The 24,886-nt window shown below is 48.1% G+C and overlaps 1 protein-coding gene across 6 annotated transcripts in view; it reads left to right on the plus strand.

Moving 5' to 3' along the window:
* The window catches only part of DISC1 (DISC1 scaffold protein), a 371,634-nt gene that overhangs the window by 120,723 nt on the left and 226,025 nt on the right, over nucleotides 1-24,886 (plus strand). For 3 of the 6 annotated variants that reach the window (XR_001176909.2, XM_013047589.2, XM_013047588.2), the window contains exons 5-6: nucleotides 6,489-6,618; nucleotides 10,644-10,879. Coding sequence is in view for 5 of the 6 variants with exons in the window: in XM_013047589.2 (XP_012903043.1) it covers nucleotides 6,489-6,618; nucleotides 10,644-10,879 (366 nt within the window). In the remaining variant the exon portion in view is untranslated. Of the gene's footprint in view, nucleotides 1-6,488; nucleotides 6,619-10,267; nucleotides 10,354-10,643; nucleotides 10,880-24,886 lie in introns of those variants that run through there. The other 3 variants (XM_045087246.1, XM_045087249.1, XM_045087247.1) reach the window with 3 other exon arrangements.

Consider the following 24,886-nt stretch of genomic DNA (forward strand, 5'->3'; position numbering starts at 1 on the left):
ATTCTTTATTGTTGTTTAGTTGCCATGTTGGGACCCTCCCACTGCCGCTTCCAGTCGGCGACGAGAGAATTAGGCACATACAAGTCAGCTGCAAAAGACTGGGAGCAGGGGACAACAGCCGAAAAGGACTGCGGCCACGAGCAACTCCACAGTCTCACTTTTATTAGATAGAAAACAATAACCAATAGAAGGATTGATGAAGGTCACACGTTAGTCACTTCTTGCAGGCCAGCAAGGAGGGGGATAAAGTTTATAGTTAACCAAGCACATTCAAAGGACTCACCTAACTAACAACGAGCACTTCTGGGAAGGGAAAGGAGCGACCACGAAAAAAGGAAGCAGGCGGTTTTCGTTCCACCCTGAGCTGACCGGGCATTCCCGGGTGCTCGGCTTCCCTGAAGCAGGCGGCGTTCCGCCCTGAGAGAGCCGGGCATCCCCAGCTGCCCAGCTTCTCGGTCGTATATCATCCTTCTCCCCAAAGACCTGTTGCCAGTATATGTATTTCTTAAGGCCATATCTAAATGTGCTTACTAGTAAAGCACATTTACTAGTGCTAACTAGTAAGTCCTCCAGGGGTTACAGTTTAAGTAACAAATTGTTCCGAGGGGCAGCAGCATCCCACCATGGAATTCAGAGACAGCCAGCTCTACGTTCACCGCCCGGCATGGAGAGACACTGCATAAGACGAGAAAGTGACCGTTTAACCCATTTTAACCGGAGGTAGAATTCGAGGTGCCTACGTCGTGGTAGGATGTAACGATGGTCATTGTCCCCGAAGCACAGCAGGGCGTGTTTCTGAACCTGAATCCAGGTTCAAGGTCAGGAGCCAGTGTTAGTAGGATGGCCTGTGCCGCCCTCCCAGGAGACCCACAGCTGACGCCCTGTGCTCACCTCAAGATGGGAACAGAGGAGGAAAGCAGGTGGGGTGAGCCATAGAGGACTCCTCAGAGGTTGTTCTAGAATTAGTGGATTGTGAGTGACCTCTTTCACAGAAAGGTCCCCCATGCCATCCTTTTGGCTCAAATTTCCCTGAAGTCTGTCCTGAAGCTGGTTGTGCCAGGCATCACTGCTTATAACCGACTTTATAACCCAACTAAATGTATATGTGTTTATGTACATAGAAGTATAAATGTTTATAACTGACTTTAAAACCCAAGGAAATTTTGACATGCCCCTCTTGTGGGGCAGTCATTTCTCTGAGTGGCATAAGACTCTATAAAACAATACTGCTTCGTTTCCTAGGGAACATGACCTCCCCTCCAGTCCCCTTAAGCTTCTGACCCACATCACAGACAGGCACAAAGGCAGAACCGTGAAGTCATCGGTGTTACACTCGGCATTTTTACAGGACTCGTCCTACCATGGTGGCCTTGATCATGTATGACACTTTGTTGGATGAGGGAGCTGTTTCTAGACTTAAGCCGCACTTCTGCGATTCTGTGATGGGCCCAAACCACTTCTTTCTCACCACCTTCCCAAAGAGGGGGCACTGTCTGGCATCTCCTCGGCCCTGTCGTGTTCTCACTGCACGGCTTCTGTAGGCTCCTCCAGCTGAGGGCGCTGGCAGGCCCTGGGTCCCCGGGTGTTGCTAGGGAGGAGGCAGCCCTGTGGGTTCATCTCAGGCACACACTCATTAACCACTTGGCTCTGGAAACGTCGATGCCCAGAGGGCGTTTCCTTCTTTTCCCAGTAATACTGAACAGCACACTCACAAAAGTCCCATGGTGTGTGGGGTCCTTGAGATGAGGAGTGTTCTTGCTGCTTTCAGTGCTGTAGGATCCCATTTTACAGATTCTTCCCTCTTTCCGTGGTTGGGGGAAAAGACAAAAATAGAAAGGCCAGGGTATTTCCAGCACTGTGCAGCCCCGACGGGGGCCTGCGTGACACTGGGAGGCCGAGGGCAGTGTGTTCGAGGCTCCGAGTCCCCGTGGGTACCCAGGGCTGTTCTAACATTCCAAGGCTCGTGTTTTTAATTCTGGCCCCCGAGGGATTTGCTCGTTTTACATACTGATTAGTTTATAGCAGCAATGCTAATTTGTACTGACATTAGGGATTACACACCGAGAATTATTAAATATAAAGGGAACAGCAAACAGCATGGCAGAAGGAAGAGGGAGCATGACTCAGAGGACTGAGCGACGGAAACCTGTCCCCTGTGCCATTACTGAGCCGCGGTGTGTCCTGGGGCCACCACTCAGCCATCTGTGGATGGCTTTCTACACCCCGAGTCACAGTGTGCAAGACGGAGAGAAGAGTTTTGGTTAATCGCTAGGGCTTTTCTTATGGATTAAGTAATGAATGTGATTAACAATAATATGGAGAATTCCCAGTTCCCCACCTGTAGCTCCTCGGTAGCTAATTTCCAATTCTATGTTGATTTCCTTCAATGACTCCCAACCCGACCCAGATGGTATCTATTTAGGAAATTCAGGAAACTCTTAATATTTGCATAAGCAAAGCAAATGGGGAAATAAATTAGTGTAAAGAAATGATCCAATGCAACAGAAAGCTGAATGTAAACGACTTCCGGATTTTCTAGGCCACGGACTCATTTAATCATTCAACAAATATGGGCTAAGCCCCTACTCAGTGTGTAGCTCAGTCTCTCCCTTCCCAAGGCTCTCAGTCGGGAGAGAGTGTCTGTGTGACAGGCCGAGGCTCTGGAGCCCAGAGGGGGAAGCACGTTCCCTTCTGACTGACGACCATAGCCGATGCTGGTTTTGTTCCAGACACTTCCTCTTCTGATACGTGTGAAGATCCCCAGAGACATTTCCTCTTTAGTCCTCATTACCCTGGGTAAGACGTCGTGTCCACTGGACATGCACACAGAGCTCACGTTCCTGATGCAAACATGGACACACGAGGGGTGACAAACAGGGAGCCCCTGGAGGTCAGAGGGTCCCTCATACTGGAGGGGGGGGCCCACACAGTAGGTGCACCGTGCTCATTTGTCAAATAAACTGGTAATGGCCCCCCACCCCCCATCAGCCACACCGGGAAGGCATCAGCATTCTTCCTCATTTTAAAAACGAGGAAGGTAAGTTCAGAGAGCATTATTAAGTCCAAGGACACGTAGCTAGAGAAAGGCAGGACTGGGGCCCAAGCCATGGTCACCTCCCTCCCCACGCTGACCCCTCCCTGTCATTCCCCAATGGCTCGGCTCCATAGGTAGCAAGGGGCTTTAATCCGTGGCTGTGGGAGGCACGGAACTAGGAGCCAGGAGGAAACAGAAGTTTATAATCTTGCTGAGAGCCCAAATGACGTAGGGTGTCCAGGAAAGGGCGGGGAAGGGAGGTTCAGCGGGACACATCTCTGACGTCTCAGCTGTGCTGCTGGTTCTCTGGGTGACCGAGAGCAAGTCCCTGAATCTCCCGGCCACTGCTTCCTCAGTGACAAAACTGTCATAATAATATGGGCCTCTAGGTATGCCATGAGAAGCGAGCGTGCTAAAAATGATCGTGTCTGGTGCACAGAAAATTCTCCATTCATCCTCGTTCATTATCATCAGTTTAAGCATTTTTATTACAACCCCTTCTGGGATTTGCCGTTACGCACACGAATCAGAGAGTCCCAGGTCTTAAAATAAATGTCTAAATTGCATGGTCTGTTACAATAAGTAAGTGTTTTTCGAGAATATTCAGAGAATCCGAATCTGTGTCAGGCCCAGGAACACAAGCGAGCTTTCCGGCTGAGAAGAGCTGAGGGAACATAGTTTCTACCGTTGTTTCTAAAACTAGAAGGGCCGCTTCCCTGCCATGGTTGGTTGGCTCGCTCGGTTATAAATGCCACGTTAAGATTTAGGAAGTGGGAGACTCACTCCCACCTTGGGACTCCAGTAATTGCTTTGGGCCTCGGGTTGAGCATTTGTCCTTTGCCTTGTATTTTCCTTGTGGTGTATTTGGCCCCTCCCTGCTCTGCGCAGGAACCGAGCCTTGTTTACTGCTGGGTCCCTAGCAGAGGGCACTGTTGACGGCGCATCTTAGGTGGGCGTAATAGTGTTTTCTTTTTCTAAATGAATCCATGAAATGGGGTACAAGTGAAAGGAGATGAACAGAGCCCAAACACGTGTTAAGATCAGTTACTCATTCTCTCCCCCCCTCCTTCCTTCTTCCAGAATCCTGAATATGGCAGACACACAACGTTATGTTACTTTCAGGTGTACAACTCAGTGATCTGACAAGTTTGTACAGTAGGCTGTGTTCACTGCAGTGTAGTTCCCATCCGTCCTGTCAGGTGGCTGGTACCATATCCTCCACCGTGTCCTTTATGCTGCGCTTTTTATTCTGTGACTTACTTATTCCTTGACTGGGGGGCTGCTGCTCCTTCTCTCCTTTGTTCATTTTGCCCAACACCCCACCCCTCTCCTCTGGCAACCATCAGTTCATTCTTATTGTATTTATAGGTCCAACGCTGCTTTTGGTTTATTCATTCACTGGGTGTTTACCCAGAAAAAACGAGAATACTAACTCGGAAAGATATATGTACCCCCGTGTTTATGGCAGCATTATTTACGATAGCCAAGCAACCTAAGTGTCCATAAATAGACAAATGGATAAGAAAATGTGGTACACATGAGCGTGCATGTGTGCGTGCGAGCACGCACACGCGCGCGCCCACACACACACACACACACAGGGGAATATTAGGCAACCATAAAAAAGAATGGCATTGTGCCATTTGGGACAGTAGATGGACATGGAGGGTATTATGCTAAATGAAATAAGTTAGACTGAGAAAGACAAATACTGTACAATTCTACTCATAAATGGAAATAAAAAAAATGAGTTGCCCATTTTCTTTTGTGAGAAACGTGGAGGGAGTGAGACCCTTTGTGAATGTACAAACAAGAGCACGCAGCTTCATGCTCTGGTCTGGTGAGCCCCGACGTCCATGCACGCAGCAGCCCAGTTCCAGCTGTCTGTGAGGAGATCCTGGTGGTGGGGGAGGGGAGAGGACAGAAGCTACAGACACCTGCTTGGCCGTGGATCATTAACATATGATATGTGATTTGTTTCAAATGCAGACATGCCTGTTTTATCCAAGGGCTATAGTAGTTCGGCTATGTGAAATTATTTAAGTGAATAGTATAGCTACCTAGTGTAGGTGGCAGAAAGCATTTCCATTAAATATTGGAAATAATATATGCTCACTAAGAAGACTTAGAAAATCAGAGATTTGCTGAAAGAAGTAATTCTACCACCCGGAGGGAAGAGCTGGTAACATTTTGATCCATCAAAATTTTTTAAACACAATTTTTTTTTTTTTACAATAGTTGTTTCAGAGTATACCTATTATTGTCGTAGCTGGTTGAAAAAATACAAGTAGAGATCACTTAGCAATGGAGAATAACAATAGAGATCAGTGGCTACATCTTTGGTGACCTGATTTTAGTGGCTGCATAGCCTTCCTCTGTGTGGCTGTGCCATGATTTACAGCTCTGGTCCTCATTTGGGACCACGATTGTGTGTTTTCAGTTTGGGGCTACTAAGAAAAGCTGTGGTATTTTTGTAGCTAACCTCTGTGCTCATCTTTAATGACAAATTTGCCATCCTTTAAGGGTAAATGTCTACAAGACCCCTGCAGAGCATCGAGCCTGGGCTGCATTTCCCCAGCATTGCTTTGGCCAGTTGTGCCGACTCCTGCAAGAATAAGACACAGCCAGATCTTAAGTGGATTTTGACAGTCTTTTAGCAAACGCTTTCTGAGAAGCTGTGACCCAAGCATCTGTGAATCAGTCATGACCTCTTTTTAATCTCCGCAGCCAAGATCAGCCCCTGGCGTTTGGTTGTGTCTGGATGATCGAGGCAGTGCTGTCCAGTAAAATATAGTGCAAACCACAGACATGATTTCAAATTATCCAGTAGCCGCACTAAATAGAAGGAAGAAGAAACAGGTGAAATTAATTTAACAAGCCTGCTTAATGTAACCCAATATATCGAAAATATTGTCTTTCCAACATGTAACGGACATAAAAAATACTGAGATATTTTATGCTTTTTGTTGTCATACGAAGTCTTTAAAATCTGGTGTGTATCTTGCACTTTCAGCACATCTAGAGCACATGTGGCTACGGGCCACGGGGCTGGACAGCGCAGGCCTAAAATTAGCAGTTCGGCTCTGTGGAAAAGTGAAAGCCCCAACAGATCTTAATTAAAACAGAAACGTAAGTTAGGGACCTTATCCGTGCGGCCCGCCTAAGGATGAGAACAGCCGGTGGCCACTTTGTGAAATTTCTTTCTCTTAACATTTTTAAAAAAGATTTTATTTCTTTATTGGAGAGAGAGAGAGAAACAGAGAGCCAAGCAGGAGTGGGGTGGGGAGGGGGAGTGGCAGAGGGAGAAGCAGAGTCCCTGCTGAGCAGGGAGCCCGAACTGGGACTTGAACCCGGGACTCCGCAGGCCACCCAGGCACTCTTCTCTTAACATTTTTGTAGCTCTGAGGATTTCAGTTTCTCCACATCTGTACCCATATGCACGTTTTACTTTAAGGGCCTGCGGTGAAGACGCCCACGCCCCACCCAGGGGGGAGCCGAAGCTATTGGAACCCAGCGCTCTGGACAGCCTGCATGTGTCCGTCACCAGACGAGACTGGCTTCTTCAGGAGAAGCAGCAGTTGCAGGTAAGCAGGTGAAGAACCTTCAGGAACTAGGCCAGTGTTTTCTTACCCATGGAAGCCAAATGCAGCAGGGGAGGGGTCTTTGCTCGGCTCAAGTGAAGCAATTAGAGCTTTGGCCGTCCACCCGTGAAGTACGAAAGGGGGAGCTGGGTGGAGGTTGCTGGAGGGCTTGTAGGAATCTCATTACACACAGGGGTTGAAAGCTCGTTGCTGTTTGTGCCTGTTTTTGATATTCCTTGTTACCTTTCGAATATGCTTTCCTTGTCTGCCAGGCCAATTTGTCACCTCTTTATCATTTTGACCTTTTACGGGGTTCTTTGGAAAGGCGGGAAGAAATCTGTGCTGTGAAAAACCTTAATGGAAGATTGCATAGAGTTGAAGTGTAAGGAGCAGTTGTTAGGGGCAGAGTTTTAAGTGTGGACTGGGCAAGGCTCGCGGTCTGGGAAAAACTGGTAGACATCTCCTGGGAGCTCCAGGTTGGCCCAGAGCAGCGGGTGACAGTTGGTGGGAACCGGTCAGGGGCTAGAAGTCCAGGTGCAGCACCGAGTTAAAGGCAGGAGGCCATTGGGTGCTCTGGAAGTTGAGGGGGGCCCCTCCCCCAGAGGCAGGGATCCTTGAAGCTGGGTCCACACCAGCTGGAGCCTGAGGCTTGGGAGCAGGAATGGGGAACAACAAGGGAGCATCGGTTGAAGGCAACGGGATTTCCAGAAAGAGCATAGGTCTTTAACACCCAAGTGAACATCTTGGTTTAAATTCTAAACAATGGCATGCATTTAGACTGGTTTGTGGGGCTTGGATGAGTTGGTGGACTGCCCTCCCATCCTTACTTCCTCGTGCAGAGTATTTTATTATCTGAGTTTGCACCCAAGTCCCCACAACAGCAAGGTGGCAAAAGGAGGCAAAAGTCATCACAATTGGAAAATATTCTCCAGTAAACTGAACACTTTTATATATTCAGTGAGTATCATCATAAAAGTTTGTGATGTGATGTATGACTTTTGGGAGTGAATGGTCAAGAAAGAATCCTTGAGATGTCTGCAGTGCAAAAAAGATGGTTTTATTTAAGCATAGGGACAGGACCTGTGGGCAGAAGGAGGTGCACTGGGTTTGAAGAGGGACTGATTATATACTTTCAAGTTGGAGGGGTTAGGGATAGTGTAAGTCTCTAAGGAATCGGGAAGCAAGGTTTCCAGGACCTTGAGAGGTCATTTACTACTATCTACTAAACTCTTAGTCAGGAGCCCTTCAGAGGTATATCAGCAGGCCATATGTTTCAAAGATGATTGCTAACATATATCTTGGGGGGCAGTGTAGGTAGAGAGATAAAGAAAGTTTCCAAAGGGATTTTTCTGGGTTAAAGACTTGCAGGATCCTGCAAGTGGGGCTAATGTCAAGCTAAGGTTGCCTTTTGCCTCCAGCAAAGTATTCACACTGACGAAGTTGAGTTCTTGGGGGAAGGTCACCCTGCCAGTCTCAAGTACTTGTCAGTGGGCTGCAAAGGAAATTGTATTATTTTTTCTACATTTCTTTTGCTTTTGTTCTCCACATCAGTTTGGGTAGCTGAAAATGCAAAGTCTGGTTTTGGTTTTGAACGATATTTGCCAGTTAAAGGTCTGCATCATTCCCGATGATGTCAGAGTGGACAGAAAGTAAGTCCAGCCTGGGATCTTTCGTGTTTGAGGGGGATGTTCTCGGCAGAACTCTGGGGGAAGGTGGGTATTCATTATTCAGCAGGTATTTGAATGCCTCCCCTGTGCCAGATATTGTTTAAAAGGCCAAGGATTTCTGTGAAGTTGATGTTCTAGTAGGGGTGGGCGTGGGGAGCTAGATGAGAAATGACAAACATAATTAATACCTAAATTATCACCTTCCTATGTTGTAGGGCAGTAGGAGCCAAAGGCATAGGCTTAGATCAACTCCTTGTGCATCGAGATGGAAGCCGAGGGAAGAGCCACCTGAAGGCCTGCAGTGGGGATGTGCCTCATGCATTTGGAGAGCATTCAGCAGGCCAGGGTGGGGGAGAATAGTAGAGGAGAAGGTTAGGGAGAAGAGGGGTCTTGGAGGGCCTTGCACACTTTAGCAAGCACTCGGGCTTCTCTGTGACTGGGCTGTGGAGCCATGTAAAGCAGTGAAGTAGCATGATCTGACCACATTTTAAAGACTCACTTTGACTTCTGTTTAAGAATAGGATATAGGGGGACACCTGGGTGGCTCAGTGGGTTAAGCCACTGCCTTCGGCTCAGGTCATGATCTCAGGGTCCTGGGATGGAGTCCCACATCGGGCTCTCTGCTCAGCAGGGAGCCTGCTTCCTCCTCTCTCTCTCTCTGCCTGCCTCTATGCCTACTTGTGATCTCTCTATGTCAAATAAATAAATAAAATCTTGAAAAAAAAAAGAATAGGATATAGGGCCCCCGTGGAAGAGAAAAACATGGTGGGTGTTCACAACATTAAAAATAGAATGACCACGCCATAAAGCAATTCCACTTCTTGGTATACGCCTACAGGAACTGAGATCAAGCCCTCAGAGAAGTGTCCCAAACAGCATTATGCACAAGAGCCAAAAGGTGAAAGCAACCCACGTGCAGATCTGTAGATGAATGGATGAACCAAATGTGGTCCAACCACACAATGGCGTATTACACCGACTTAAGAAGGAAGGCAGTTGTGACACGTGGTGCAACGTGGATGAACCTTGAGGACGCCATGCTGAGCGAAATAAGCCAGTCATAGGAGGGCAAATACTATGGTTCCGTTGACATGATGTTCCTAGAGATTCCTAGAGACAGAAAGTGGAATGGCAGTTGCCTGGGCCTGGGGGAAGGAGGGGCCACGAGGAACTGGAGTTTCACGGAGACAGAGGTTTGGTTTATAAGATGGAGAGGTCTTGGACAGTTGTTGGTGGTAGTGTTGTGTGGCAGTGTGGGTGTGCTTAATGCCATGGAACCGGCCTTATGAATGGTTAAGATGGTGAATTTTGTGGTATGTGTATTTACCACAGTTATAAAGAAAGAAAGGAGAGAATGGGACGTGGGCAGAGGTGAAGGTGGGGAAACCGTGCTGATATCATAATGTTGGGCCGATGGGAGACCTATTATCTTCTTCTTGGAGTGTCTCAGGGCTGGATCTTCAGCCTCTCCCCAGTCTCTATCCCCCACCCCCTATGGAAGTGGGGTCAGGAGGTAGAAGTTGGAGGTGATCTGTACTTTGGGTTTGAGAGCCCATAGATAAGAGATGGGGAGACCCCCGGGATTGAGCTCTGCTCTTGTCAGCCAGAAACCAATGCACGGGACTCGGGAGTGTGGGGATTGAAAGAGTCTCATTTTAAATTCAGAATGCTACGGGCAGTGAGATGATCATCTGCTCCTACACGGCGCACACAACGGGCGTTCACTAACCTGCTGCGTGTTTTATTCTCTGGCCTCAAGACTGGATGATACTCTATAGATTCTTCAGATTTTGGTTTGCTGCATTAGTAAAAATGGAATTTATTTAATATTTTTATGAGCTGTACAAGGCATGGCACTGTCTGCCGCGTCCCATTGCTCTTTCGATCTTGTAGACTTAGGAAACTGTGATTTTCGTCTTCTCTACACACTGCATTTTCACGTTTGGGGACAGACCAACCGAGGATTGTTTGCTTTTCTTTGTCAGCTCATGACCTGCGTTCCCTGGTTGGCTTGTACCCCAAGCACAGGGTGTTTTCTCCCTATGTTCCAGGTCTTCTGCCTGCAAACGAAGTAAGTCATTTATGTATTTGCTTGGTTCTTCCAAGTCAGATCCCTGGCCCACCCCCCATAGTTATTTAGTACTTGGGAGGGAACATTTTTCCTTATGTCAGCACATCAGAAACACAAAGCTGGCGTGGTTTTTCCACTCCAGCAAACCTCCAAAAATCTGCCTGCCTCTGAAGGGAACTTCATGGCGCTCGTACACATGGCTGGCTCTCACTTAAAGGGCTCATTACCAGCAGAGCAGTCTGCCAAGAGGAGGGTTCCTTTATGTAACCTGGTTTCTCCGTTCTCTGCAGAAAGAGATCGAAGCTCTCCAAGCAAGAATGTCCGTGCTGGAAGCAAAAGACCAGCAGCTGAGAAGGGACATAGAAGAGCAGGAGCTCCTCCTCCGATGGGAGGACTGCGACCTGCCCGCCCTGGTGTGCGGGCTGTCCCCCAGCGAGCTGCGGGAAGTCAGCGAGGCCTTGCGGGACACGTTGGCCTTAGCCAGCCAGATTCCCCTCCGTGCAGAACCGCCTGAAACTCTCACGAGGTATTGATTTCCTAACTGAATTGGGATTGCTCACCTCTTTGACCGGTTCACGGGACTGATGTTACTGGCTGTCCCTCGGCCACAAATATTTTCCCAGCAGGGCTCTGGTGTCTCAATGGAAGCGCCATCATTATTTTGAGCCAGAAAGTTTGTCCTTGGGTGGGCAGTCCTGAGTGTTGGGAGATATATTATATCCTGGCCACCCAGCCTACCCAATGCCTGTATACCTCTCCATTCTACTATCCACACCCCCATTTCCAGTTCCTTCCCAGGGGCACCTTCTCTCCCTTTGAGATCTGTTGCAGCTCCACTGGCTAGAGTTTCTGACACCAGCCTTGCTGAGGACTACCATCTGGGAACAGGGGAGCCACCTCTCGCTGATGGAGGGGCTGAGCCATCGAGGGGGTACTCAGTCACTCACCGTGTGTCCATCAGGAAGAGTGAATGATTAAGAAGAATAGCGAGCATTTTTTGAGTGCTTACTCTTTGCCAGGCACTGTGCTAAGCCTTATGAGTTGCTTCTCTTATATTTATTTTATAGATGAAGAGAAGAAGGTTTAAGAAGGTTCGTAATTTGCCCACCATCTCAATAAGAGGCAAAATTGATGCTTAAATGCCCGTTCATTACTTCTCAGCCTAGTTTCTTATCAACTTACTGTGGAGTGAGAAGCTAGGATCCTGATGCTCTGTGTTGTGGAATATCCACAGGATACACTTCTGTGTCCTGCTCTCTGGGAGATCATGGTCCAGTTTTGGTGAAAGACAGAACATGTGTGTGCACATTAGCTAAAACGCTGTGGAGTGACAGAATGAACACGCAGACGGGTCGTACGGACTGCGGGAGTGATTCACATTCTCCTTCATTATGTGCCAAAGACCATACTTCACAACACTTCCCACCAGCTGTGGTTGCGGACGTGGGCTCTGCCACCTGATTTGCTCAGCCACAGAACAGCTGGGAACCACTTATTATGTGGGGGAGGGAATGATGCTAATAGGGCTGTTTCGTGGACCGGTGGTCAATATATATATATATATATCCCGGGATGGTGGTAAGTACTTTGCTCTGCTTGCTGCCTGTCATTTTTCTCATGGGATCCCAGTCTCCTGAGGCCTTCAGACTGCCTGTCCCGATGGGTCTTAGACCACTGAGTGAATATGTCCTTTTAGCCACATAGCATATCCTATCCTGCCACAGAAAGCAAGCCACGGTTGGAGGCTGGGCTAAGGAGGTGTTTAGGACTTCCTCCCATGCCCTTCCCAGCCCTGACCTCGATCTAATCCCATGGCTCGTGCCCGGGGGAAGGAGAAGAGATCTGGATTGTTGCCAGATTTCAGCCGAGGACACTGACCGTTGGATACGACTTGTGCTCTCCTGCGGTGCTTTATGACATGTCCTTACACTCTTGCCTCTGCCTCTGAGGCTCCTTCCCACTCCTGCATCCTGAGCTGGCCCGTGGAAGTCGTTCTACAGCTGTATGTGCACCCACGCACCCTCGTACCCAGGTACCCAGGTACCCACACGTACAAGTGTCGCTGTGCCTCGCAGACTTTGTCATTCAGGATTAGACACATGCCCGTGTAACGTGCATTGTATTTTTATATACATACGATGTGGAATACCTAAGATGAAACATACACGTGACTTTATTATTCTGTTTACAGATACGTGTATTTACATTTGAGGCTTAAAACGATCCCTTTTTCGTCCTGCCATCCAGATGTGTCCTACTTCTTTTTCCTTCTTCTTTTCACCACACAGAGATCTGTTACACGCCTCTCATCTCTTGCTCCAGGTGACGGCTCTTTGCTGGGGGAAAAGCTAGGGCATGCTTAACTTAGAATCCACTGTAGTGTTTCACAAAGCCTCGGGGTTTTGAACTGAATTTATGGGCAGTACCCCTGCAGGTGTGCCCTGGGCTCTACGGAGAAGCCGGGCTTTCTCACAGTCCAGCTCGTGGAGTTCGGAGCAGCCTGGAGGGGGGGGGGCAGGCGGGCCGGTCTCCTCGTCCGCATTTTACAGATGAGGAGACAAAAACTCAGGAGGGTTTCCTGGTGAAGCAGCTACGAAGAGGCCTTCTCGTATGCATCCACAGCTGCCTTTGGGTCTGAACCCACAAAAGGGTGTTTCTTTTGGGAGATCCGAGGAAGTTTTTCTCTTAGGCTGAAACAAGGATCTCTCTGCGGTGTGGTAGGCTGAGGGAGCAGGGCCCTTGAACTTGGATCCTCTCACCTCTAGTCCTATCCCACCGATGTTCTCAGCTGGGGATGTTAGGGTGAGCAGAGCACTAACAGCACGGAGCGGAGTCTGGTGTTGCTGGGAGAGTCCCCACCCCGGGACATCTCACAGTCTGAGTGACCCCGTCCCCACCCCGGGACATCTCACAGTCTGAGTGACCCCGCAACAGGTGGCCTTTGGCATCTCCTTTATTTACTCAGAGATGCAGGCAGGCACCTCCCAGCTTTGGGGAAGTTTGGGGTGTGCAGGTGCAGGTTTTGATAGCTCCGCTGCCTTTCTTCTACCCTAGGGAGATAAAGCTTCATGCTGTTCCTGACCAGAAATATGAGCTGGAAAAAATCACTATTATTATGTGGGCTTCCCGTTTAAGAAGGAAGACACACCTTTTCCAAGCTGATGGGCCGCAGCATGGACGCCCAGAAATAGAGGGTTTGAAAGAACCAATGTGGAGTCCTGGGGCTCGATGGGTCAGAGATTGCTTGGTCTAGTGCTTTTAATTAATTGTGCATTAACTGAGTTTTTCCTAGGCAATGCCGGTTTTTCTTTTAGAAGCTGCTGACTTGGGGGACTATCTCAGAGATGCCCCAGCCAGAAGACTGGATCTTATATGCGTGAATAGCTTTGCTGACAAACGTCTTTGTTGTTTGCGAGAATGGTTTCTTCTTAGACCGGGTGGAGAGATCCTGACAAATAATGAAATTGGCAAATCAGGAAGCCTTATGAAGAGAGGTTGTAGAGACTGGTGTTGTTACAGATATGTGGAAAACAGACCACTCAGCATCACGATTATTATCATCGTCACCCATAAAGATTCTTCCTAGAGACGAGCTCTAAGCTCAGGTTGCTGTCTCGGGAGAAGGTGTTTCTGATTTACTCAGCTTGGTAGTGCGAATGTTGAAAGGGAAGGATATGCCTCTTTCCCTGGATAACTATTCAGTTTGAAAAGGAACTTCCTAATAGCACTCGGCCCTTCTCAGCGGATCACTGGTGGAGACTTTCTGTGCTTACGTGGCGCCATCATTTCTGACTGTAGCTCGCTGGGAATCCTCTGGTGGGTGTTGGAGAGTGGTTGGAGGTCCGAGGTGGTACGCTGGGCTGGAGAGAGCCAATGGCTTTTTATTTGGACATGATAGTAGAAACCAAAGCAGCAGTTTGGATTTTCTGGTGTCTGTTTTGGATCAATTATCTTAGCAGGATAGAACGAAGAGCTTCCTGTCCCGAGATCTCCTAGCTGCCCTTGATAGAGTCAACATTGTTTTCTTCCAATGACCAAGAGACCATTTTTGGAACTCCACAGTGTGGGAGCTGACAGGGCAGTGACGTAGAAAGGACAGGGGCCACCGGAAAGATGTGTTTGTTCGAATTTCCTTTATCCGGGGGATTCCAATCCTTCAGCCTTAAAACGAACTCTTTGTTTCCTCTCACCTTTTTTCTGGATGGACGCTCTTATCCAGGGAGCGTGATCCTCCCTCCGCATTAACCCAGGCTCCTCGTTCCGCCCCATACTGACTCCGCTCTGATAATAGGACTGGGTGTGAGGGGTGGGGAAGGATGGGACACAGAGAGGAAGGGTGTGACGGGTTCTGGGGTTTTCTTTGGGCCACGTCCCTGCTTGTGGGGTGTGAGTTTCCATCTACATGTCATCAATCAGGGAGGGTGTGACTTGCACCTCGTCCCTCTCCAGTGCCGTTGGCTCGGCTTCCCCGGCCTCTGAACTCCAGGGGCTAGCCGGGCTGGACCCTGTCCAGCAGCACATGGCCAACTGTGAAGTGAGCCTCCGTAACATTCTTCAGACGCCAGTGACGGGCTCGTATTATTAGCCTGTGATTGACCTCGGCATCCCTCAGCTCCTGGAATCTTTCATGCCTCATGGGAAATGTGCGCTGACAGCTCACGGATGAATTGTTTCTTGTTGCGCATTTGGAAGGGACGTGTCACATTGCTTTACAAACCGTTGGCACAAACTGTGGAACCAACCCAAGGTTACAGGGAGGCTGGCGGCACCGTGGTGGCCGCGTCCGGGACTGCTCTCAGCACGACCGAGCAGCACGGGCAGCTAGCCGGGGCTGCTCCTTGCTCCCCACCGTGTACGGCTGGCGGCACCCCGGGGAGGGCAACCGACTGTTCAGGAGCTCAACCATGCCCGTCACAGGTGTCTTCAGCCCACAGGGAGCAGCCCAGGCCGATACCACGGCTCCCTTCAAGACAGAGGTGAAATAATGGAATTCAGCAGTTCGCCATTGACTGGAGCAAAATCAGTATTCCCACTCTGCCCTCAGATCCATATCTTACGGAGTGAGGGGGCACCGTGAATGAACGCAGCGAGGTCTGCATTGGGATACGGGCCCCCACATCCAGGGCGACCCTCGCAGTCTGTGCAGAGAGGCAGCTCTGTGTCCCCGGGCGCAGGCCTATGTGTGCCCGCAGCCGTGTTAGGCAGAGCCCCTTGTTAGGCCTGTCCAAGGTTCTGGGCACCGCTCTGCAGGTGCGTCTCCCAAGTCTCATGTTGATCATGGCTTGCTTTCTTACTGAGATTTGTATTAACAACCACATATTAATTTTAACCTTCCTGTTGTTTAAAATGCTAAATTTTGCTCACTATAATCCTATGAGTTATCCTGGACAGCATATTGGTTTTATGCCCATTTTGCAGATGAGGCTGCTGAGGGCCCCAAGTCACACAGCAGCAGTGTTGACATCTTTGGCTAATTTTTGATCTCGGGGTGTCCGTGCAGGGGGAGAGATGGTTAAGGCTGACAGCCCAGGAGAGACCAGGGCTTCAAACTCAATGCCCCGGCAGGGAATGGAAAGAAGTCCCTCTAGTCAGGGCAGGGGTCTTTGGGTCCAAGCAGAAGAGAATGGGTGTCATTCCAGGTCAGCAAGGGTTGTCTCTGTGCCCCACAGATCTCCTGGGGTCACCTGACAGGGCTCAGAGCCAACGGGTCTCTACACCCAGGCAACCAGCTGCTTCGGGTCAGACAGGTGTGCTGGGGGAGTTCCGAAGGAAGGATGTAGGAGGAAGGGGAGATGGCCAGAAAGCCAGGCCTGGCGCTATGGGGACTGGAAATCTGATTTATAAAACAAACGGTTGGGCCAGGCGATGTTGAAGGTTCCTTCCAGATCTGGAACACTTTGCACTTTCAGATTTTGTGAAATCAGTTAAAAGACATCGCTTGAAAACACAGTCATTCCGTTCCTGATAGCCACCAGATGTGTTCCCCAGCTGAGGTCTCTGAGCAGACTGTGACCATCTGCGGGACACGACGTTCGAGTCCTGTCTTTCCTCGGCGACGCAGTGCTAATGAAGGACTCTCCTTTTCCTTCCCGATTTAGAAAAAAAAAATGTCATTTTGTGCTAGATTGAGTTTACAAATTTACAAATTCTACAAATTCTCTGTGTTGTTTCCTTCAAGGAGTTTCCAACTTGGGTCTGGGATCATTCAGGTAGGTTCTTCTTGGAAGACTTGTAAATTGTAGACTCACCCATTCTTCTTTTATAATTTAGGGATCGGATGAACTGTTCTCAGCTAGAGCCCCAGGCTTTCTTAACGATGGGACATAATTATCTTAGACTGACTGCAGCCAGCTCCTCTAAGACTACGGCTGTGGGCAATCTCTCGGCACCCGTGAATGCATGTGGCTTATTTTAAAAGTTGTTCCTCTAATCAATTTCAATTTTTTATTGTCCATAATTATCACTTTGAGAACTGTTGCGTACCTCAGTGCTGCATTATTTGGGTATCTTCTACATTCTTCTATTCCTTGTCACTAAATTCTCTTATCCCTGATGGGTTCCAAGAACATTTCCCTGTTTGTAGGTTGTGTGTCCCTATTCCCGGCTCGAACTCCTCAATGTTCATTGGACACCACTAGGCTGTTCTCTAGACCTTGAGCCAGAGGTTGAGAGCTCCTCCAGGGAAAGGTAATTCAGTTCTGCTCGGACAGAACCTTTTCAAGGGACTGCAGGGACTGTCCCTAGGCTGGAAATGCCAGTTCATTGCTCAGTGGGAATTTAGTTAGTTAAGAACACTTCCATCCCACGGCGCTAAGGGGTGATGATGAATCATCTTGTGCTGATTCCTAGGCTGCTGGGATGACCTGAGCCAGAACCTCCAGGTTTCCGTAGATGCTTGCGGGGCTGGGGAGAGTGCTGTGCCGTATACACTGGGGACATTTTTCTTAGTTCGTTCATCTTGGCTGACATATCATTGCTATTTTGTACACCCTTTTGGGCAGATTTCTTCAGCTTCCTCTTTGAGTTGTATTGATGTTGGTGTTTGATTCTTTATTCAGCTACTTGTGTAGACAACTAGACCCCCCTCCCCCCGGTGTTCATTCATTTTCTTTCAGCTTCGGTCTATTTTTGCAGTCTTTCTCCAGCAAAATGTGTAAATCTTTAGTTTACTCACTGAAGCATTTTAGGAAATGCAATATATAATATTCTCCAGTTTCAAGAATCCTACTGAACTGTTGCTTTGTCAGCAGGTTTTGCAAGAGCCTGAGAGAAATGTAAAGTTTAAACTGTTTGTGTAGGTTTTGCTGTACTTGTTCTTAGGCAGATAATAAATAATTGAAGATGACTCAGAAAAGCATCATAGACCCAAAGCAGAAAGTATAACCTTTTGGGCAAACCTCATAGTTATGGAAAGTATACATGTTTATACATTTAGGAAAACAACATACATTTAAAAAATATTGGATTATCAAGAGGAAATGCAAGCAGTTCAGGGCAGTTCTTTAAAATATTCTGGGCCAGCGGGACATTACTTGTTATTAAACAGAATTAGTGATTGACATGGAAATCTGAAATTGCCTTTGGATCACTTAACAGAGTAAACCTAGAGGCAGCTTCATTTTCCCCTCGGATTAAATTGTAGGGATTTAAGGATTAGACTCACGGGAGTGTGCTGGAGAAAAGCTCTATAGCCCAGAGTTGAAATCTTTTTCCATGTTTAAATACATCTGGGTTATGGTAGTAGTTGAACATGTGGAGCCCACTTGGGTACCAGTCTTTGAAAAAGAATAGGCCAGGAATTTGTTTCCCCATTGTGTGTGGATACGTATCCCTGAATAACTTGTGAGGAAGGGGTGGAGAGAGCAGAGAACTTACGATCTGAACGTGAGGCTGTGGATATTTGTGACTCTTACTCCCCTTTCCTCTTCATCGGGCACCTTAAAATCCCTTATGGACAAACGCTTGCAAGTCGACCGCTTCTGGCATACGAATTACAGTTACAGTGTGGAGTAAGACGGTTTGAGGGACGCGGAGATGTCTGCTGGAATTAACACTTGGAATATTTGGGCAAGCCAAATGCCAAGTTAGTCAGTTGAAAATAAAGCTGTGATTCTTCATAGAACTGGCCTCAGAGGCAAGGTATGCCCGTGTGATGTCGGGCAGTCTCCCAGTGGGGGTGGGAACTGGCAAGAGACAGCGGGACGATGGTGTGCGTGTGTGTGCACGTGTGCTCTGTCTGATCCCTATCAAATTTGGAAGACTGCAAATCCAGTCCATTCAGTGCTAGAACTCACTCCCTCTACCCACATTCCCACATCAGTGCCCCGACGACAGGACGTCTTTCCTAGGAAGCTGGAAATCCTCACACACTCTCACTTGTTCTCTTTCTGCTATCCCCTGTGGAAGTACTTATACAAGCCATGGAGATGTATTTTATTTTTAATATTTCATTTATTTATTTGACAGACAGAGATCACAAGTAGGCAGAGAGACAGGCAGAGAGAGAGAAGGGGAAGCAGGCTCCCCGCTGAGCCAAGAGCCCCATGCAGGGCTCGATCCCAGGACCCTGAGATCATAACCCGAGCCAAAGGCAGAGGCTTTAACCCACTGAGCCACCCAGGCACCTTGTGGGTGTATTTTATTAAGAGGAATTTGTAGTCTTAAAGAATGTGACATCTCAATCACAGTCTGCTGAGTTAGTTGGAGGAGTGGGACTTCACCACCAAACTCTGGAGTAGCTGAGTATAGTATTTTAGTCAGAGTTCAGACTCAGGATCCCTGAAATTCAGAGAAAGCCTCAGTAAGGAGATGAGTCACTAATTCGATCCATCCATATCCAGAGAGTGAATCAAAGGGCTGAAAGTCTGAGTATTTCTCTGGCCTATTTTCCCTTATTTCTTTCATTTAATCTTTTCGGCTTGGGGCAGAGAGGGAAACATCACCTATATTTACCCTAGTTAAAAACCCATGTGCTTCGTTTCTGTCAGATTACTCAAAACTACTTTCTCATTTTGATACAGTTATGGTTATGTGTGTGAATGCTTTATTAAAAGCCTTTTTATAAATCATTCCAGCCAAGATCCCTGGGATGAGTATGAGTGTCTGTTACATGAGCAGACACCGCATCACGCTTGTGGCAGGGATGGCCACGGGGTGCCAGGGCTCTGGGCTCTTGGTACGAATCTCCCCCATTGCATTATGCAGGCTTCCCCAAGAGCCAATGTCTCAGGTAGTCAGCTCGAGAGCTTTTCCAGCCATATAGAATGGCTTGCCCCAATGAGTCTTTGTGTCCTATCATGTCTCCTCAAGATCATCTGAAGTCTGGAGGCATTCTTGGCATTTTTGTTGTCTGTGCCTCATGCATGTCTTACTGGTATCATGTGACATTATCATCTGTGAGCCAAGAAGGGCCCAAAGAAGGAAAAAGGTGAAGTAGATAAAATTCTGTATTTCCTGAAGCTATTTTTACTGTCATTTAAAAAAAATATTTTATTTATTTATTTGACAGACAGAGATCACAAGTAGGCAGAGAAGCAGGCAGAGAGAGAGAGAGAGAGAGAGAGAGGAACAGGCTCCCCACTGAGCAGAGAGCCCAATGTGGGACTTGATCCCAGGACCCTGAGATCATGACCTGAGCCAAAGGCAGAGGCTTAACCCACTGAGCCACCCAGGCACCCCTGCTGTCATTTTTATTAACATATAATGTATTATGTGCTTCAGGGGTACAGGTCTGTGAATCACCAGTCTTACACAATTCACAGCACTCACCATAGCACATGCCCTCCCCAGTGTCCATCACCCAGCCACCCCATCCCTCCCCCCAACCCTCCAGTAGCCCTCGATTTCTTTCCTGAGATTAAGAGTCTCTTGTGGTTTGTCTTCCTCCTGATTCCATCTTGTTTCACTTTTTTCCCTGCCTGCCCCCCACGACCCCCTGCCTTGCCTCTCAAATCCCTCATATCAGAGAGATCGTATGATAATTGTCTTTCTCTGATTGACTTATTTCACTTTTGCTGTCATTTTCTGAACCACTTGCCCCGACCAAAGGTTAAAGGACTAAGCAGTAATTGGCAAGGTTGTTAATGTCAACAGATTCCTGTATTTTTTTTTTTTTTAAATTCAAGAGCCAAATAATACCTGTTCCAGGGTAGCTGTCATTTTGCCCTTTATGTCCTTTCTAACTTGCTTCAATGGCAATCTCTCATTTAATTTTAAGATTTTTTATTTATTTACTTGACAGATGGAGATCCCAAGTAGGCAGAGCAGCAGGCAGAGAGAGAAGGAGAAGCAGGCTCCCTGCTGAGCAGAGAGCCCAATGCGGGGCTCGATCCCAGAACCCTGGGGTCATGACCTGAGCTGAAGGCAGAGGCTTTAACCCACTGAGCCACCCCAGTGCCCCGGCAATCTCTCCTTCTTAAACTTATTTTTACTAAACAACACATGTGATGGAACTACAAATGGGGAGAGAGACAGAGGAGCAGGGAGAAGACTGTTTGAAGATGAAATTGATACTCCTCCTTTTCCGGAGCTTTTTGCTAAAATGGGACTTGAGCATCAGGCCACATGTACACAGGCAGGAGATGGACAGGCAGCTGCCAACAGACAGCAGACTTTCGCCACAACTCTGTTCTGAGGGCTGAAAAATTGTGCCACACTTAGAAAAATGACAGATTTCTGGGCTCTATTTCTGCCTCTATCACCAACATCGCCTGGCACTTTATATAATCTATGTGTCTATGTGTCTTTTAGCCTCTCTAGCTCTCTTCAGATAAAATAATATTGGTAAGAGAATCTCCAATGGCAGAATAGTAAAAGAACTTTGGATGGTAGGATTGTTAAGTTTCTTAGAAATAACTTGGCTCAACTGCCTCACTTTGTGGGTCTGGAAAGTCTCTTCTCCAGAGAGAAGTGACTTCTTTAGAGTCTTGCAGACAGTTGTTGGGGTGGTGGAATTTCAGAGTCATTAATATTCCTGTGTTCAGCAAAGGTCAGATGAGAGCCTTCTTCAAAGGCTCGTCTTTGGGGCAGGTGTGCGGTTGGCATCTTGGGTGTGGACTCATCTGCTGGGCCAGGGCTGGCACCAGGAGTGGTAGTGGCAGAAGGAAGCATAAAGAACAAAGGAAGACCACATAAAGCACGAGAGAGTTTCTCTAGGACATGAACACAAAGGAGTCAGCTCAGGCCCACCTGACATCTGCGGCCCAAAGGAAGAGGAATCTCTGCCTGACCTTGTCTTCCCACCCTGGCATCTGTCCTTCCTGCCCTGGGATTCTGATGGGCAGACACCTGGCCTGCGTGTCCAAGAAATATCCACACCTTTAGAGTAGCTGCTGTTTGACCAGTGCTCGGGCCTGCAGGTATGTCCACTGCAGGGAGTTCCACCCTGGAGAGGAACACCCGGAGAGGAGCCCTGTCCAGAAGCAGTCTCTTGTCTCTTTGGGAAGGCAGTCTGGTCCAGATCGGGATGGGCATGCATCTTTGGCCCAGTGGATGCTTCACTCCAAGAGTAGAGAGGATCATCAAAGGGCCCTGGACCTATGGGAACCATTGAAAGAATTACTAAGAAAGGGTACAGAGTCAAGTTTCTTATGAAGATTTTGAGTTATGCTTCTCTGAGTCTGGAGAAACAGGAACGACTAGTGGTTGGTTGCTATTTGACTGGGGTGTAGGGGTCTTCAAATAAATAGATACCGAATGCAGTGGTAGGTCATTGAGGAAGATGAGAAAGATACTCTAAGCATTGTCACTCTGAATATTACAGAGTGGCCCTGTGGCCCTGGCTTTGGCAGCAGTGAGGACTCATTTGCACTGGCTGGAGACAGGCTCCAGGCGGACACCTGTGGCTGCCCTTTGATTAGTCCTGGTCCTTACTTCTGACCTTCTGGCTCTCCACACGTCTCCCTCCCCATGCAGTCTTCATTAGTTTGTTAGGGCTGCCATAACGAGGTACTGTGGATGGGTGGCTTAAATACAGACATTTGTCATGTTTAGGTGTCCAAGATCAAGGTATGGGCAGGACTGACCCCTCTGACGACCTTGAAGGAAATGATCTGTTCCAAGTCTTTCTCCTTGGCTTATAGGTGACAATCTTCTCCCTGTGTCTTTTCCCACTGTCTTCCTCCTTTTATGTGTGTTTCTGAATCAAAATTTTTCTTTTTGTAAAGACACCAGTTATGTTGGAGTAGGGCCCACCTTTATAGGCTCTTCCTAACTAACTACATTTGCAATGACCCTATTTGCAAATCAGTCACATTCTGAGATGCAGAGTGCGGGGTGGTTAGGACAAACTTTGGGGGAATACAGTTCAGCCAATACAGAGTCTATGAAGAGAAACTAGCCAAAAGAGATGTCAAAGAGAGGCAGAGTTCTAAGAGATGGCACTTGGGAAAAGGAGTGGAGATCTTACTGAGTAGACTCCAAGTTTTTAATCTCTTCTTCCTCATCTAAAGCTCTGCCTACAGCAAGATGGTGAAGAGCAGTCATGGCCTTTAATTTTCACTGGTGCTGGGACAGTCCTGGGAGGTGGGGACAGGGACGGTGCCTCCCACCATCCTGTGGTTTGAGCGTGCCTCCGATAGAGGAGGGGATGGTCCACCATGCTTCACCTAAAGCAGGTCCCTCTTATCCATTGGGAATGTTCCAAGACTTGCAATGGATACCTGAGACCACAGGGAGTAAGTACCAAGCCTCACCTATACTGTGCTCTTCCCTAAATACACTTATGATAAAGTTTGAGTTAGGAATTAGGCACAGAAAGAGATTGGCAACAATAACTAATGATAAAATAGAACGATTATAACAACGTATTATAATAAAAGTTACATGAATGTGGTCTCTCTCTCAAAACATCTCATGGTACCACGCTCACCCTTCTTGGGGCGATGTGAGCGGATGAACGCCCATGGGAGGAGATGAAGTGAGGTGAATGATGGAGGCATATGACATAGCGTTAGGCGACAACTGACTTTCTGATGACAGCTCAGGAAATCATCTGCTCCCAGACTGGTTGACTGCGGGTAACTGACACCATGGAACCATGGAAAGTGAACCACAAATGAGGCGGGGGCTACTGTATTCTTTAGGAAGAAGACAGGAAGCAAATATTACTCAAGTACCTACGATGTGCCGGCATCTTCTCCGTGAAAGATCATTGCCATTGACAGCTTTCTGTCTGGGGGGAGGAGGCAGAAGGAAACAATATATGTGATAACCAAGTTGGCCACATAGTAGGTTAGTAGGTAGTGACCACTGTGGGGACAGAACAGGAGAGGATACGAATGTGCAGATTTAAATGGGGCAGTCAGGCTGGGCTGCCTGAGAGGGTAAGATGAGAGCAAGGACTTGAAGGGGGGTTGGCTGGCCTGATGCATGTCTCAGGGGCAGGGGGAGCATCCAGGCAGAGGGGCCTGTGCCCCCTAAGGCAGACTGGGGGCGCTGTCAGGAGGCCTCTGTGGCAGGACAGAGCCAAGAAGAAGGGGTTTGTGGGAGAGGCGACCAGAGACCTGATGGCAGGTGGGCTGCGCCGATCGCCGGCTTTCCCCGCGGGTGCTGGAGCTGAATCTGAGCTGAGCAGTGGTGAGGGCAAAGCGAGGGTAGTGTTTGCGCAGGTCTCCTTCTGGCTCTGGACCAGGTTCGTTACCATCCACCCCACCTTCCCTTCTCATTAGTGCTGAAAAGCAGTCTGTCCCTCCCCAAGCTGAATGTTTTATTATTAGAGTTTTTGACAGCAGTGTAGCATTCTCTCCATACTGTGGGGCTGTTTCAGAGAGCCCTTCTTGTTCCTAACCTGAGGCTTGGACCTTTGTGAGCTCCTATACGAAACCAGGGGTCCCATACTCATTTCGTTTTTTAAATCAAAGACATTTTTATGTAAACTTTTTTTAAAAGGGATTTTATTTATTTATTTAATTTACTTACAGAGTGCGAGCTGATGGGGGGGTGGCAGAGGGAGAGGGAGAGAATCTCAAGCAGCCTCCGCGCTGAGCATGGAGCCTGACGCGGGGCTCGATCTCAAAACCTGAGATCTCATGACCTGTGCCAAAATCCTGAATTGGACGCTTAATGGACTGAGCCACCCACCTTATGCAAACTTTTCTTAAAGCCGTCCCTCGAATCCACAGCCCCCACGCTACCAGTAAGAGCATTCGCCATTCTGCACATGTCTGTGGTAGCCTCTCCATCAGCCGCGTGGGTGGGTTGCACACGGAACCGTCTGTGAGTCTGAAGTGAACAAAGGAGCCGTGTGTTGTCCTTTGTTCGCCTGCTGCTATGGAGAAGTGACTTTTATTGGGGGGAGGGTTGGACCTTAGAGTACCAGTATGTAGGATCTTAATAGCACATATAATTAATTACATGTTAGTTTCAGTTGAAAATTGAGAAGTTCCCCCCATGGGTTGGGTTGCTGGGCAGTGTAACAAGGTATTGCAGGCCGGGCAGCTTCAGGAACAGAAATCTGCTGCTCACATTCTGGAAGCTAGAAGTCCAAGAGCAAGGTGGCGCTGACAGCTTTCGCTCCTCCGGAGCCCCTCTCCTT

The sequence above is a fragment of the Mustela putorius genome, unplaced genomic scaffold, assembly GCF_011764305.1.
Source record: "Mustela putorius furo isolate JIRA1106 unplaced genomic scaffold, ASM1176430v1.1 tig00001075_pilon_pilon_pilon, whole genome shotgun sequence".
Classification (NCBI taxonomy): Eukaryota; Metazoa; Chordata; class Mammalia; order Carnivora; family Mustelidae; genus Mustela; species Mustela putorius.